This window comes from Takifugu rubripes, chromosome 3 (genome assembly GCF_901000725.2).
Source record: "Takifugu rubripes chromosome 3, fTakRub1.2, whole genome shotgun sequence".
Classification (NCBI taxonomy): Eukaryota; Metazoa; Chordata; class Actinopteri; order Tetraodontiformes; family Tetraodontidae; genus Takifugu; species Takifugu rubripes.
In genome coordinates, this window is record NC_042287.1 from 14677658 (window position 1) to 14689777 (window position 12120).

The following is a 12120-nucleotide window of genomic DNA, read 5'->3' on the forward strand; positions in this document are numbered from 1 at the left end:
GGAAATTTAACAGAGCCCAATGCTCTCATTTAAACACACAACACCTGACACGAGCAGGACTGGGAGCGAGTGACGCCGAGTTAACGGCAGAGTGATTCACACGGGAGCGAGTCTGCATCAGAATCGGGTGAGTAATGGACAGCAAGGCCGGATGGAGCCCAGCACTATCAAATCACGCACGACACCAATGCGGGATTCTAATTTCTGCATCTCTGCCGCTCGGCCCGCACTAATAAATGTAAGCAGAGCTCACGGGGGACCAGTAAATGCTTCTCCAAACATGATGAAACAACTGCTGAGGAGAAAAAGGGGCCAGTCTGTCTCAATAGAAACGTCACAAAATAATAAATGGGCAATAAGTTGCTGTCTCTACTGTAATGAGCCCTGGCTGTGTGCTCGTCTCTGGGGACGCCGATAGCAAGCGCCCCGTCTGAATGGCAACGCCTTCCGTCATCACTTTTTACGCTCTCCACGCTGAGTCGGTGCAGTTTATCGCTATATTCAGAATTCTTTTATTTGGTTGGGACCAAACAATCCAAGTACATAAATAAACGTGAGGTCATCGCCCATGGCAACCGGCAGGTTCAGAATCTCAGAATTTCGTAGATTTCCTTGTCAGCCAGTGTCATTGTGTGTACATTTGGACAATTACACAGATATCTAAGTGCTGTATGACAAAATCTCCATGACTAGTGACTGCTAGATAACAGTCCGCCGGCCTAGAGTTCGTGTCACAAGCAATTTCCTTCACATTCTGTCTCCATATCTCCGGCTTAATTATTTTGCAGCCTGAAAATTATTTCTGTGAGACAGCAGGCAATGATCTCCAAATCACAGCAGTCCATGTTTTAGAGCAGCATGCCTGTCACCTATTAATGGGAAATGCATCCAAGGTGACCCTTAATGGGCTCCACTTTCTCCCGCGCCTGTTCTCTGTAGTCGCTGAAAGCAGCAGGCTGCGGCAGGTCTGACAGCGGCAGGAAATTCGGAGCAGCGGCAGATTAGAGAATGTCAAATTAATGCAGATGGAAGACAGTGAGAGGCACAAAAACGCGGGCTCTGCTGTGTCAGACTGAGTGACTACTTTGTTTTCCCGTCTCCCGCGGAAGCGTCTGTGGTCCCGGCAGCAATGATGTTATTCTAGACGTTTACCGGGGGTGAATGTTTGCTGGGCAAACTGGCCGACATTTGTTTTGGAGCTGGGAGTCGACGGGAAGGCGGGAGCCAGTGGCCAGACGTCACTTTGACGGCTTCAGCCTCCTGCTGTGTGATGATTACCCACTTTATCTCAACCTCTTCTTCCTTGCAAAAGTCTTTTCAGTGCATTTATACCCAAACACCCTCAGATGAAATCTCCAGCCATGAGTTTTACCTCATCTTTAGCTCACAATGTGTGCTACAGTGCGTAAAAGAACCAGATGGAAATGTTGCCAAGGTCAGAAAAATGGGATTTTACCCATAGGGAACTTTAAACGTTCCATTTTTTTCCTTTCTTCATACGTCAATGTGCTCTAGATTTACTATTGTGTTTCCAGCAGAGTCAAATCAAAAACAATTCACGGGCAAAGAATACTATCACAGAAAAAGCGCAGGGTTTTATGAAAGACGACTGGCGCTGGAGATTGAAAGATTGGTCCTGCGCAGTGGGCCGAGGAGAGGGCGGCGCTGGGCTGACGGGCGTCTACCCGCAGCTGCTTTTGCTCTCAGATGAAAACAGCGCCATCAGATCAGTGAGTGGCATTTGCATGCACGCCGCAAAGCAAGTGTCATCACCGCTGTCGCACGTGACACGAGCCCCGGGCGAGACCCCCGGAGTAGACGCCTCACTGCGAGTGGGGAAAACCCCCCCGAGGTTCTTTAGCCTTCGCGGAGGAGATGCTAATGAAAGCATGAAAAGGTTGCTCTCATATCCACTAAAGCCATAATCAAAGACGCACTGCCCCCCCCCCCCCCCCAAACAGGAAGCTTACACTGAAAATTCCTGCCCCCCCTTCCTCAGTTAGATTGTCATTTTTTTTAAATGTCAACCTGTTCCCGTCTGTCGGTCAGGCCCCACAGAGTGGTGAATGTCTGTTATTCCGTATCTGGAGATGTTAATGGGCGGAATTCGCGGGAACAGGAAGCGAACGGGGATGGAATCGATGAACCCTCCGACGCGACCGACCGACCAACCGCCCGCTCCATTCAAACCGACGCATCCTGCCGGAAAAAGTGAACCGTGTAATGACGCTTAATACACAGACCAGGTGACCTTTGGTGCCCGGTGACTCTGAATGGGGCTGATTATGCAGCACCTCCGAGCTGACACGTCTGGTTTATATTCAGCATATAATCAACATTTTAATCGTGTCTCACTTCCACGGAGCAAGGTGGGGAACAGATGTCGCCATACGGGGGGGGGGGGGGACTCTTTCACCTCCTCAAGTGTGCCCAACCGTTACTGTTGAGTTCAGAATAAGGACCCACAGAAACCCACCGGGCTGTTTCCCTTCCTCCCGCCATGTTTGACAAAGCCACACCAGCACATTTCACGCTCTCCAGAAAAGGTGCTTTGCGTTTGTAGTGTAAATATGCCAGAAGACCTATAATTCACCGAGGAAACATTAGAGTGGAGTGGGAAAAGACGGCCTGCAACCGCGCTCGATAAGACCGGTATTAATTACTTTGCTTATATTCCTCATGCCCACCCCCTTGGAACCAATTAGTAAGTTGAGATCCTTCTATTCGGTTTAATGAGGTCTAAGTAATGATAATGAATTTCATATCCCCGCCAAGCCTTTAAAATGGGCCAGTGGAACCACAATAGCAACGCCACGAAACCATCCATCCCTGTTCCCGTCGCTGATATATTAAATAAGGAAGCAGATCCCATTTTCGCTTCGCTGTAATTGTCAAAAGCCGATTCGCGCAATCTCCGCCGACTTGGTTTCAGCTTTAAACTGGGTCACCAAAATGTTCAAAGTCATATTTAAATTCCACTACAGTGGGGTTGGGGGGGGTGGTAGCTGACAAACACCCCAACGGTGAGGAGAGCGATGGCGGCCGCTGCAAATAAGGTCAAGGTTATCGTCCGAATTCAGACGAGGAGAAAAACAAGGCGCGCGGACACCCAGGGAGAAATCTCTACATCCCAACAGAAATGGGAAGAAAGCATGTAAAGCAGTTATTTTATGGGTTTGATTAGTGAAGGAGGCTCCCAGGCGAGCAGACAAAGGCTCGTCAAGGCTCTCGAGAGGTGCCGGCGGAATTCTCTGAAATTGGAAAGATCGCTTTACACAGTAGCAAAAAAAAACAACTGTTTTAAGCGTGAGAATGCTCTGGAATATATTCTTGATTATTAAATGAAGGATATCAGAGCACACAAGGCGAGTGTGTTGGAGGCGGAGGAGCGGCGCTCTGATTGGCGGGTGTTTATCATCCTCTGATATCGTTATGTGGAGATAAAACCCACGCGTGTCCAGCTCCTTCTTAGTTTTGCTCTGTTTAAATTTCAATGCAGCCAGTTTGTTTATGTGGATGCCTGCTGTTGTGTCCACACACACACACACACACACACACACACACGCACACACATGGTGTGATACTCATTTAATTTAATTATAAATCTAAATTTGATAAATGACCTGGTTTTACTCCAGTCTGCTGCCACTCTGCAATCACTTCCATAATCCATATCTATAATTCAGCAAGATTAAAGTTTAACACTGAGTGCACCTGATATTACAAGTGCACGTGAATTATTAAGAAATATTAACTGTGATCTGTTAACGCGTTTAAGTGGCGCTTAATTATTCCGCACGCAGGTCCTGCTTTCCTGTACATTCACTTGGGTACTATTTTAAATGTTGTGTGGGTACAGACGTCGTAAGCTGCTCTTATAAAAGACCCACGTTGGTTTATTGCTGTTTGCAGACAACAAAAAGACCGTCTGTACTAGCTGAGCCTTGTTGGGGACTATTTCTGGATCAAAGGACATTTTATCGGGAACGGGCCTTTCGGAGTTGACGGTCCTTCAGCGACGCATCTCGGCTGTCGCGGCAAATAAATAAATAAAGACAAAAACAAAGGTCTGAAAATCGTGCTAATGACCGGGAGGAGTGTTCAGCTCCACAACAAAGGCAGGGGTTTGAAATGATCGGCTAAAAAAGTAACGCCGTCAGAGGGAGAACAAGCTACACCCTAAACACTGGAGTTAAAATAGCAAACGTTTCTTTCTTTCTTCCTTTTTTTTCTTTCTGCAATGATGCATTTATGACAAACCACTGGCCACGGGCTGTAATTGAAGCTCTGTGACATTCAAATTTGTGGTTTGAGCGTGATTCTGAACAGGTTTTCATGCACCAGTTTTGCAATAAACACAAACCGCAGTTCACAAACGCCGACTCGCCACTGACTGTTTTTCCCTTTTGATCACCAGCCTTCAAATGAGCCACCTTCAAAAGCTTTGCTCTTATCCAGCCACGCTAATGTGTGGGGGTGAGGAAGCTACGATGGGACAGAAACACTCGCTAAACGACATTTATCACCATCAAAAACATCTGCTCTGATAGTGAGACGACCTTCTAATGCTAAAGCATCAGAAGAAGAAGAAAAGTCAATACTGGTGCAGCTCCGCAGCGGGAAGGAGCAAACTAGCGAAACAGGAGCAGTCTGATCATAAATGGCTTTCTTTTATCTCTTGAGCTGAGAAGGTTTCACCATTTTCTTGGTTTTAGCGAAAGAATGACACCGATGCCCTGTCGGCTCTATATGTATCATGTGCACAAATGGGCTTATTTGCCATCTGATTCTGCGCGTGTCTCACATAGATACCGTCTTCCGGTTTTCAGCGTAGGCAGGTGATGCGTTATAATCCATATCATAAGCAGCAGATAGCATGTTTGAGGATTTCCGCCCTTGCTACAAGCGGCGATGCCCAACGTCTCGGAAAGGGGAGGTCAAACGGCGAAGGAAGATTACATCCAGTGGAACCAATCCTATAAACCTGTGGGCGTGAGGATTAACGCTGGGGCAGAATGCTAGCAAAACCTTAGCAGCCCGAGAAAAACGCTAGAGTGAATATGAGCGGGCTGCAAATAAGCAGCAGTTGCTCCATCGAGGCGTTGAAGGTGAAGAACCGTCATGGATGCTTCAGGCACCCAGGGGGTGTTAGGAGGGATTAGGAGGAATCAATGACTGGAAGCTTTTCTCCAAGAATAATTACATGACGATGTAATTATTCCTCAGAGATTCCTGTGTTGGGCTCGAGGATCCGTTGGTCGCTCCTAAATCACGATGGACGCGCCGGTGTCGATCGCTGAACCGTGCTGACCCGGCTCGGGAATCAGGCCGCGGTTTGGCAGCTTCGGAAGTGAAGATGTGATTAATAAAGGAGGCCGAATTGGGGATGCACAGGGCCAGATCACAGATTTCTCTGGGAGGTTAACAGTGTTATTAATGACAATTTAAGGGTAATTTATGGACTAATATGCAGCAAATATCCATGTCATTTGTTGGGAAACACGCCACGTGCACGCAAGGGTTAATTAAATTTTAGAAATGATTAATTTTCTCCGCTGGATCACTGTGACCTTAGCGGGGCGATGTGCACGCTATTGAGCTGTGAACTTTGCCTGCTGTTAACGCCTCCTTTATTAATTCTTGTGGATTCTGGCTAAGACAAGAAACAGCTGGTGTAGTCTTGAGAGAGAGCTGCCTAATTAATTAAGCTGTCGGCCAAAGAAATTCATTTTGCGTACAAGCGTTGTGACCATAAACCATGGCCCCCTTTGCAGAATTGGCTGAAAGACTTCAATTAAACATGCTGTTTAAACAAATATCCAAAGGCTAGAGGAGCACACTTTAATGAATTATTCATGGCCCGGAAGAAGGAATAAATGAGAAATTGAAATATGTAAAATCTATTTGTAGCTGTGAGCATACAGTAATAATAATGGCAGTGAATATCCATGGACTCATTTACTTAAGGACCTATTTTTCTTTTTATGCTAAGCAAGAAAATAATACAAATAGTTTGTAAAAGATGACACAGCGCAGCCTGAACAGGATTCGCCTCTAAGCCAGGTTAGACCAAAACACAGCAAAGAGAATCCACTTGGAGAAGTTTCTTGTGTTCGAAGGTGCTTCGCTGAGCTCCAGATGTACAGGGGGGGGGGGGGGCTGCAGGCTGAGGCCGCGTGCCACTTCCCATCGGCGCTGCAGCCGTGCGACGGTGGCGGCGGCGAGCGTACGCTTGAGAGAAGGTCTCACGGAGACGAGGAGGAGGAGGATGTATGTCAAAATAACGTGCCTCCGGGATGCATTATATAAGACTATTAATTTGTCAGTGTTTACGACTGTGCATACAGGATACAAGCGTGTGGCGGAGGGGAATCCATTTTTTATGTGGGCTTCATTGTGGGTTTTACCAGCGAGCGGAGTCTTTTGTTGATCCTTTACGTCTCGATGTAAAGCTCCTGAAGGGCAGACTGACTCTAATGTTGTCGTGCTTCTGGAAACTAGACGAAGAAAAGCTCCAGCGTACTGAAGTTACTTAACATTTGAAGCACTTTCACACCCGTGTCAGACAGGAAGTGATTGGAGCGAGACTATAGATCACTCTGGCATTTGCCAACATACCCAAAGCCCCAAAAGCCCTCCCTAATTTGTCACTTCCTCCTTCGACGGAACCCTTTCAACAGCCTGTTTTTCATTCAAACCCTGATATTTGCTGCTTCCCTGTCCTTTAAATGAAAGGCAAGGCGGGCTAATTAAGAGGTCCATTATGCGCGACCTGTTTTTCTCAACTCTCATTTTAGACGCTGTATGAACTGACCGGTTTTTTTGGAAGGGGGGGGGGGTGTTTTGAAAATCATTATTATTGATCCAGCTTGTGCTGATATGTGCTCTGCATTCTGCGGCCAGGAGAGCACAGACACGTGCCGAAACGGTACATTTAAGCACTGTAAACCCTTTTTCAGTGATCCGAAATCAACCCCTTTGTTGCACACAGGGCGGAGCGGCTGCTACTGGAGTCGACCGTTGTCAGAAGATCCTGGAACCGATAGAATAAGATGTAGCGTCCATGAGTCTGGGCCGCATTTATTCAAGCACACTGCAGGTTCGTCTAAGTGACTTACTGCTGCTTACATCCTCACCTTTGTTGCGTTGCATAACTCAAGCAAATTCTCCCGCAGATACACGTTTCCCAGCAGCCACGAGGTAAGAGATTATTCGCACGGCATTGAGAATCGATGACCTTTCGGTTATCAACAGCTTGACCCTGCAAAACCGACTGTTGGTGGGAGTGAGTTCACGAGGGAGCAAGGCCACCTCAGGCTGCGACTATCTACTCTTTGTCGTACTCTCTGCTAACACCTCCACACGGTGCACTGCATCACCAATGGCACTATTTCTTATGCTGGATATATACGGCTGCTCGGTGCCTTTGTTCTCTGTGCAGTCCCTGAGCATATATTTCAGTCTTTATTGAGCAAGAGCCGGGAGAATAGATGATATGTCACAGTGGCAAAGTACATATTTATGTTTTCAGTAGTTACACAGAGATTTGGAAAGAAAACAAGTGGATTTTTTTCCCCCCCGAGTTCATTTCTGGAGACCTGAATTTCTTTCTCTCTCACACATGCACATAAAGCACGCACGCATACACGGAAGCACACGATCTGCTCTGTTTTGTGCGCAGTTCGTGCACTTTGCACCAAATAAATGCGGCGCCTCATGAATCACCCTGCAGAGAGCAACATCGCCTGCACCATGAAGGCAAAGAAAAACCCAGCATATCTGAGAGAGTGGCAGGCAGCAATCTGTGAGCAGGGCTGTGGGCTGAAAAGACGGCTGCCTTGTCCGAATCACTGAGCACACACAAGACCCCGTTCAAGGGTCATCCAGCTAATGGACCTCTGGACTCACATTGTTTGCAATAAGGATGCCAATATCTGGGAGCTTGAGTGGAACATTTCACACTATTCATCACCGACTCCTATTCATGCCCGACATTTCTGTTCCTCGGAAGAATGGAGGCAGAAAGTCGAGTTCCAACCACTGTAAAATTTCACTAAAAATAGGTTATGTCTAAGTCCTGCATATAATTTCATGTGTGAGAATCTATTTCAGTCCCACGACTCTGCTGCAGAGGCAGGCACCCATCGCTAATTGTGCAAGTGGAGGCATCAGAATGCTAATACACTCTCCCTTCGACAACACTCGTACTGGCGCCCAGCTGACAGGTTCGGCTCCACCGTTTCCCCATCCTGGATTGTGGCACGAGGCAGCTGCGCACGGCCACACCTTCCTCATGAAACATCTGCGCTTAAAAACATTTCATTGAGGTCCAAACTGGGATGTGAACCGACTTGTCCTTTACAGGCATTAATCTATCAAAACATGCACAGACAGAAAGCGTTTAAGGCTCAGGTCACGTTTTGGTTGTTCCCTCTGAACCGGTGACTTTTCCCAACAACAGCCTCCCGCGGATCTAAATTTTTATTGGCAAGGACACAACTGATCTCCCACCCTCCGTAATCTCGGTTTCCTCTGGTAATAAAAGTCAGCCTGAACTTGTGGCATTTCGCTGCCTTTAATGATTGGCCCAGTGGTCCGCAGCCAATGGCCTTCTTGCCACCAATTCGTGACCCGTCAACCCCAATCCTCCCACCAATCCAACAGGCACACAACACAGCGCGCAGAACAAATGTCCCGGTGTCGGAATCAATCCAGACAGGCATCCCATCCTCCTCTCATAAAACTGGCATCTCATTTATCCAGGAGTGAGCACTGGCCATACTGGGGTAAAATAGAATGACAGCGGATTTACACAGTTAGTGGCAGGTGGTCCCAGAAGGCTGGAATTGTTCACTTTAAACTCCTTTTCTCCCCCGCCCACCCCACCCACCCTTCTTAAAAAAGCACAGCTGAAATATTAATTTCATTTCCCCTTTGTTGACATGTGACCACTTTCAAGTCGGCATCCTCCAGTAGACACGAGCGAGTGACGGGCGATGAAACGAAGGTGTTGCAACAGGAAGCTTTTCCACTCACAATATTGGAAGTATTGAGAAGACCCCCTGTTGATGTGCTCGAGGTGCGGCGGCACATAGAGGAAATAACAGACGCCGAGGACCTGCGCGCTCATGCAGCTACAACTCCCTTTGAAGTGCTCGACACCCCCCACATCCTTTGAGTGCTGAGATTATAATTATTTACCGTAACCGCCGCTCACATCCGCCTGATGAAAACAAAAAGTTGAACCACGAGGAAATGGTCATATTCTATTCAGTGCAATTTTTCACCGGGACAGCTGCATAGATCAATTCCAGAGGAAGCAGTGTGGCATGAATATCATCTGTAATAGCTAAAGGAGGAGAGCGAAGGCACGTTTTATCTGTCTCCTCAGTGGAAAAAGTGGCAACGGCGTCAAGGCCGCTGCACAAGGGGCCTGCTGATTAACAGTCAGTCCAAGAACATGTAAATATTGTAAAAATGTCTGACAATCTGAACTTAAACTAAGATGAAGCCCTTTAGGAAGCAGAGGAGGCTCACCGATCATGTGGACGGTGGTTCGTCCGGGCCTCAGACCAGGGTGCTGCTGGATGGTGTCGTAGAAAGTGGCCTGGCACAGCTGAACCGCAGACATGCTGACCCAGAGGCACAGGCAGAGCAGCCACGACATGACAGGACACATCTGCTGGAGAGGCGGAGCCAAAAAAGAAGGAAAAACATCATGTTCTCAACCCCTGACCTCACCCCGCCGATGCACATCGCCTCCTGAATCACAAGCAAATGGCGTACAGATCCATAAGCGCCCTTTCAGTCGCTCCTGTTTAGCATTTTCCTGATTATATAAGAATGAGCTTCTCCGCTACGGCCTCTTCTTGTCCCTGAGCCACGACACTGAAAATGTGGAGTGATCCCCGGGGATCCAGACAGCAGAGATCTTCCCTGACAGGCTGACTTCCCTCAACTCTGGAGCTCCTGCCTCAAAACCCAAATCCAAACTTTTAAAAGATTTTTTTTTATTTTTTTAAAGCATCTTGCTGCCAAGGCTTTTCAGCAACTGTCAGACTAATGTGACAGTGACACAGCACTAATAGGAATCAAAAGCCTTGAAATGTTTCACCATGCCACAAAGAATCTCTCTCTTTATTTTAAAGAAAAGACGTCTGAACAGCTGTGAAAGCATGAAGCTCTCGGCTGTGGCTGAGAGGTGACTGCGAAGAAAATACAGTTAAGAAAAAATAATGATTTATTCACGGCTGCCATCAACTTAGTCATCATCGATTCGAGGCACCAATCAATCAAGAAGTGTATGAAAAACGGGGATTTTCAGGGCGTTTTATTGAGCGTGAAATAGTCCTAAACACATCACACATTTCAACAGGATGCAACTTGTGTCAACAAGGTTCTCTTCTTTCACATCTCATCATAAAACCATTTAGTTTAACAATAAATGCATAATTTCCCTAATTATTTGAACAAGCTGTAACAATGAAAAGGGTATAAACATATATATACATATATATACATGTGTGTATAAATATATTTTACCTGTTCAGTCCACGAAGAATACAGGAATATCTCAGCAGAAGGACAGAAATACATCCATGTTGATGCATCCGGCAACTCAGAATTCAGCTGGTGGAATGAACTCCTGCCTGCTCCGCACTTTGATATCAACAGTCCAGTGATTCGGAAATGACCGTGGATAGATTTACAGCTCTTTCAGTTCCAGCTCAGAAATATCACTGCTTCCCCCTGGAGGACCTGCTCCCACTGACTCTGGATTCATCTGCCCCGGTCGCATTTATACACACGTGAGGGCTGCTCCCTTATTTAACTGGAGAAACTGGAATCTCTCCTGTCGCCGTCCGCATCCTTCCAGCATCAGAGCATCACTGAGTCCCTCCTCTGCCAGCGCCGAGATGCAAACGTTGCCGTGCAGCCCGCCGGAGTGGATCGCATGTCTTAAAGCCAGACCGCCTCTGGATCAGATGTCATGCTGGAGCGCCACCTGATCACACGCTACTGACAAATGCAAATCGGGAAAGCCGACACTCCTCTTACTGTCGCGGCGTGATTAATAATTAGACCGGCTTTCTCCCGAGGCAGCGTTTCCGCGCGATTCATTTCCATTTCCAGAAGTTTTTAATCCGTTTAAGTGTTTTAAAGTTGTTCCAAGAAAACCCAACATGGGGGGGTTGGGGGGCAGAGGGTGTTGAAGTGTCACCTGAAAGACAGAGGAATAAAACCAGAGCACTCCTTCGTGAGGAATGTCCATAAAAGAGGTTTGGACAAGTTCGGGGGAGGGGAGTGGATCGTGTCTATTCAGTTGAAGGTAATCTTCACCTCCAGTGGTGGTGGGGGGGGTCTTGAGGATGCAATTGAAATACAAGTGTGATCAAAAGGAGGGGGGAGTAAACCAGCATCCATCGGTATGTGTGCTGCTACCAGCCCGGTCGCTGGCATGCAGAACATGTCCGAAGACTTGCAGCTGACACCGGGGCACAAGCCTCCGTACTCAGGGTGACGGGATGGAAAAATGCACCCAGAGCCAGAGGAAAGGTGAAAACCTGCTTGAGATGTGGGGAGACTAGCGCACAGCATTAGTGTCTGAGGCTTTGGGAGTGTCAACTCCACACGGTGCAGAGGGAAAGTGGGACATGGGGGCAAGTCAAGTACCATAAAACGCTGCTGAGGTGAGGACAGAGAGCTGAACACAGAGAGCTGAACACAGGCAGACAAGGCAAAGACAAAAATGGCCCAGAACCTTTAAAAAAGGTTTGTTTCGTTGTTCCATAATTGAGAAGTCACCAGCAAGTCCCACATAATGATAATTCAACGCTTTGCATCAGTGTTTTTCTTTAGTTGCTGGCATTATTGTGGCTATCACCGAGGCGCCACGCCGGCTTTTGTTTGTTCGAACAGTAAAAAGCTCTTGAGTATTGTTTTAATTCATGAACAGGGCTCTGCAGCAGACGGGGGGGATATTTCTCTACCAAGAGACTCTTCATTTCTGCGAGTATTAGCGTTATAAATCCATGCACTTCTAATTTCCAACAAATGGGACTGAAAGCCTGCAGAACAACAATTATTTCGATAACAGGAAAATGGGCTCGAAAAAGCATT

The 12120-nt window shown here is 47.2% G+C and overlaps 1 protein-coding gene across 2 annotated transcripts in view; it reads right to left on the reverse strand.

Moving 5' to 3' along the window:
- The window catches only part of LOC115249279 (chemokine-like protein TAFA-1), an 18110-nt gene extending 7062 nt beyond the window's left edge, over positions 1-11048 (reverse strand). The window contains exons 1-2 of one of the 2 annotated variants that reach the window (XM_029834493.1): positions 10543-11048; positions 9538-9682 (exon numbers count right to left, since the gene is read on the reverse strand). In XM_029834493.1, coding sequence (XP_029690353.1) covers positions 9538-9682; positions 10543-10596 — 199 coding nt within the window. In that variant the 5' untranslated portion in view covers positions 10597-11048. The remainder of the gene's footprint in view (positions 1-9537; positions 9683-10542) is intronic. The other variant, XM_029834494.1, reaches the window with a different exon arrangement.
- Positions 11049-12120: the final 1072 nt, after the last annotated feature.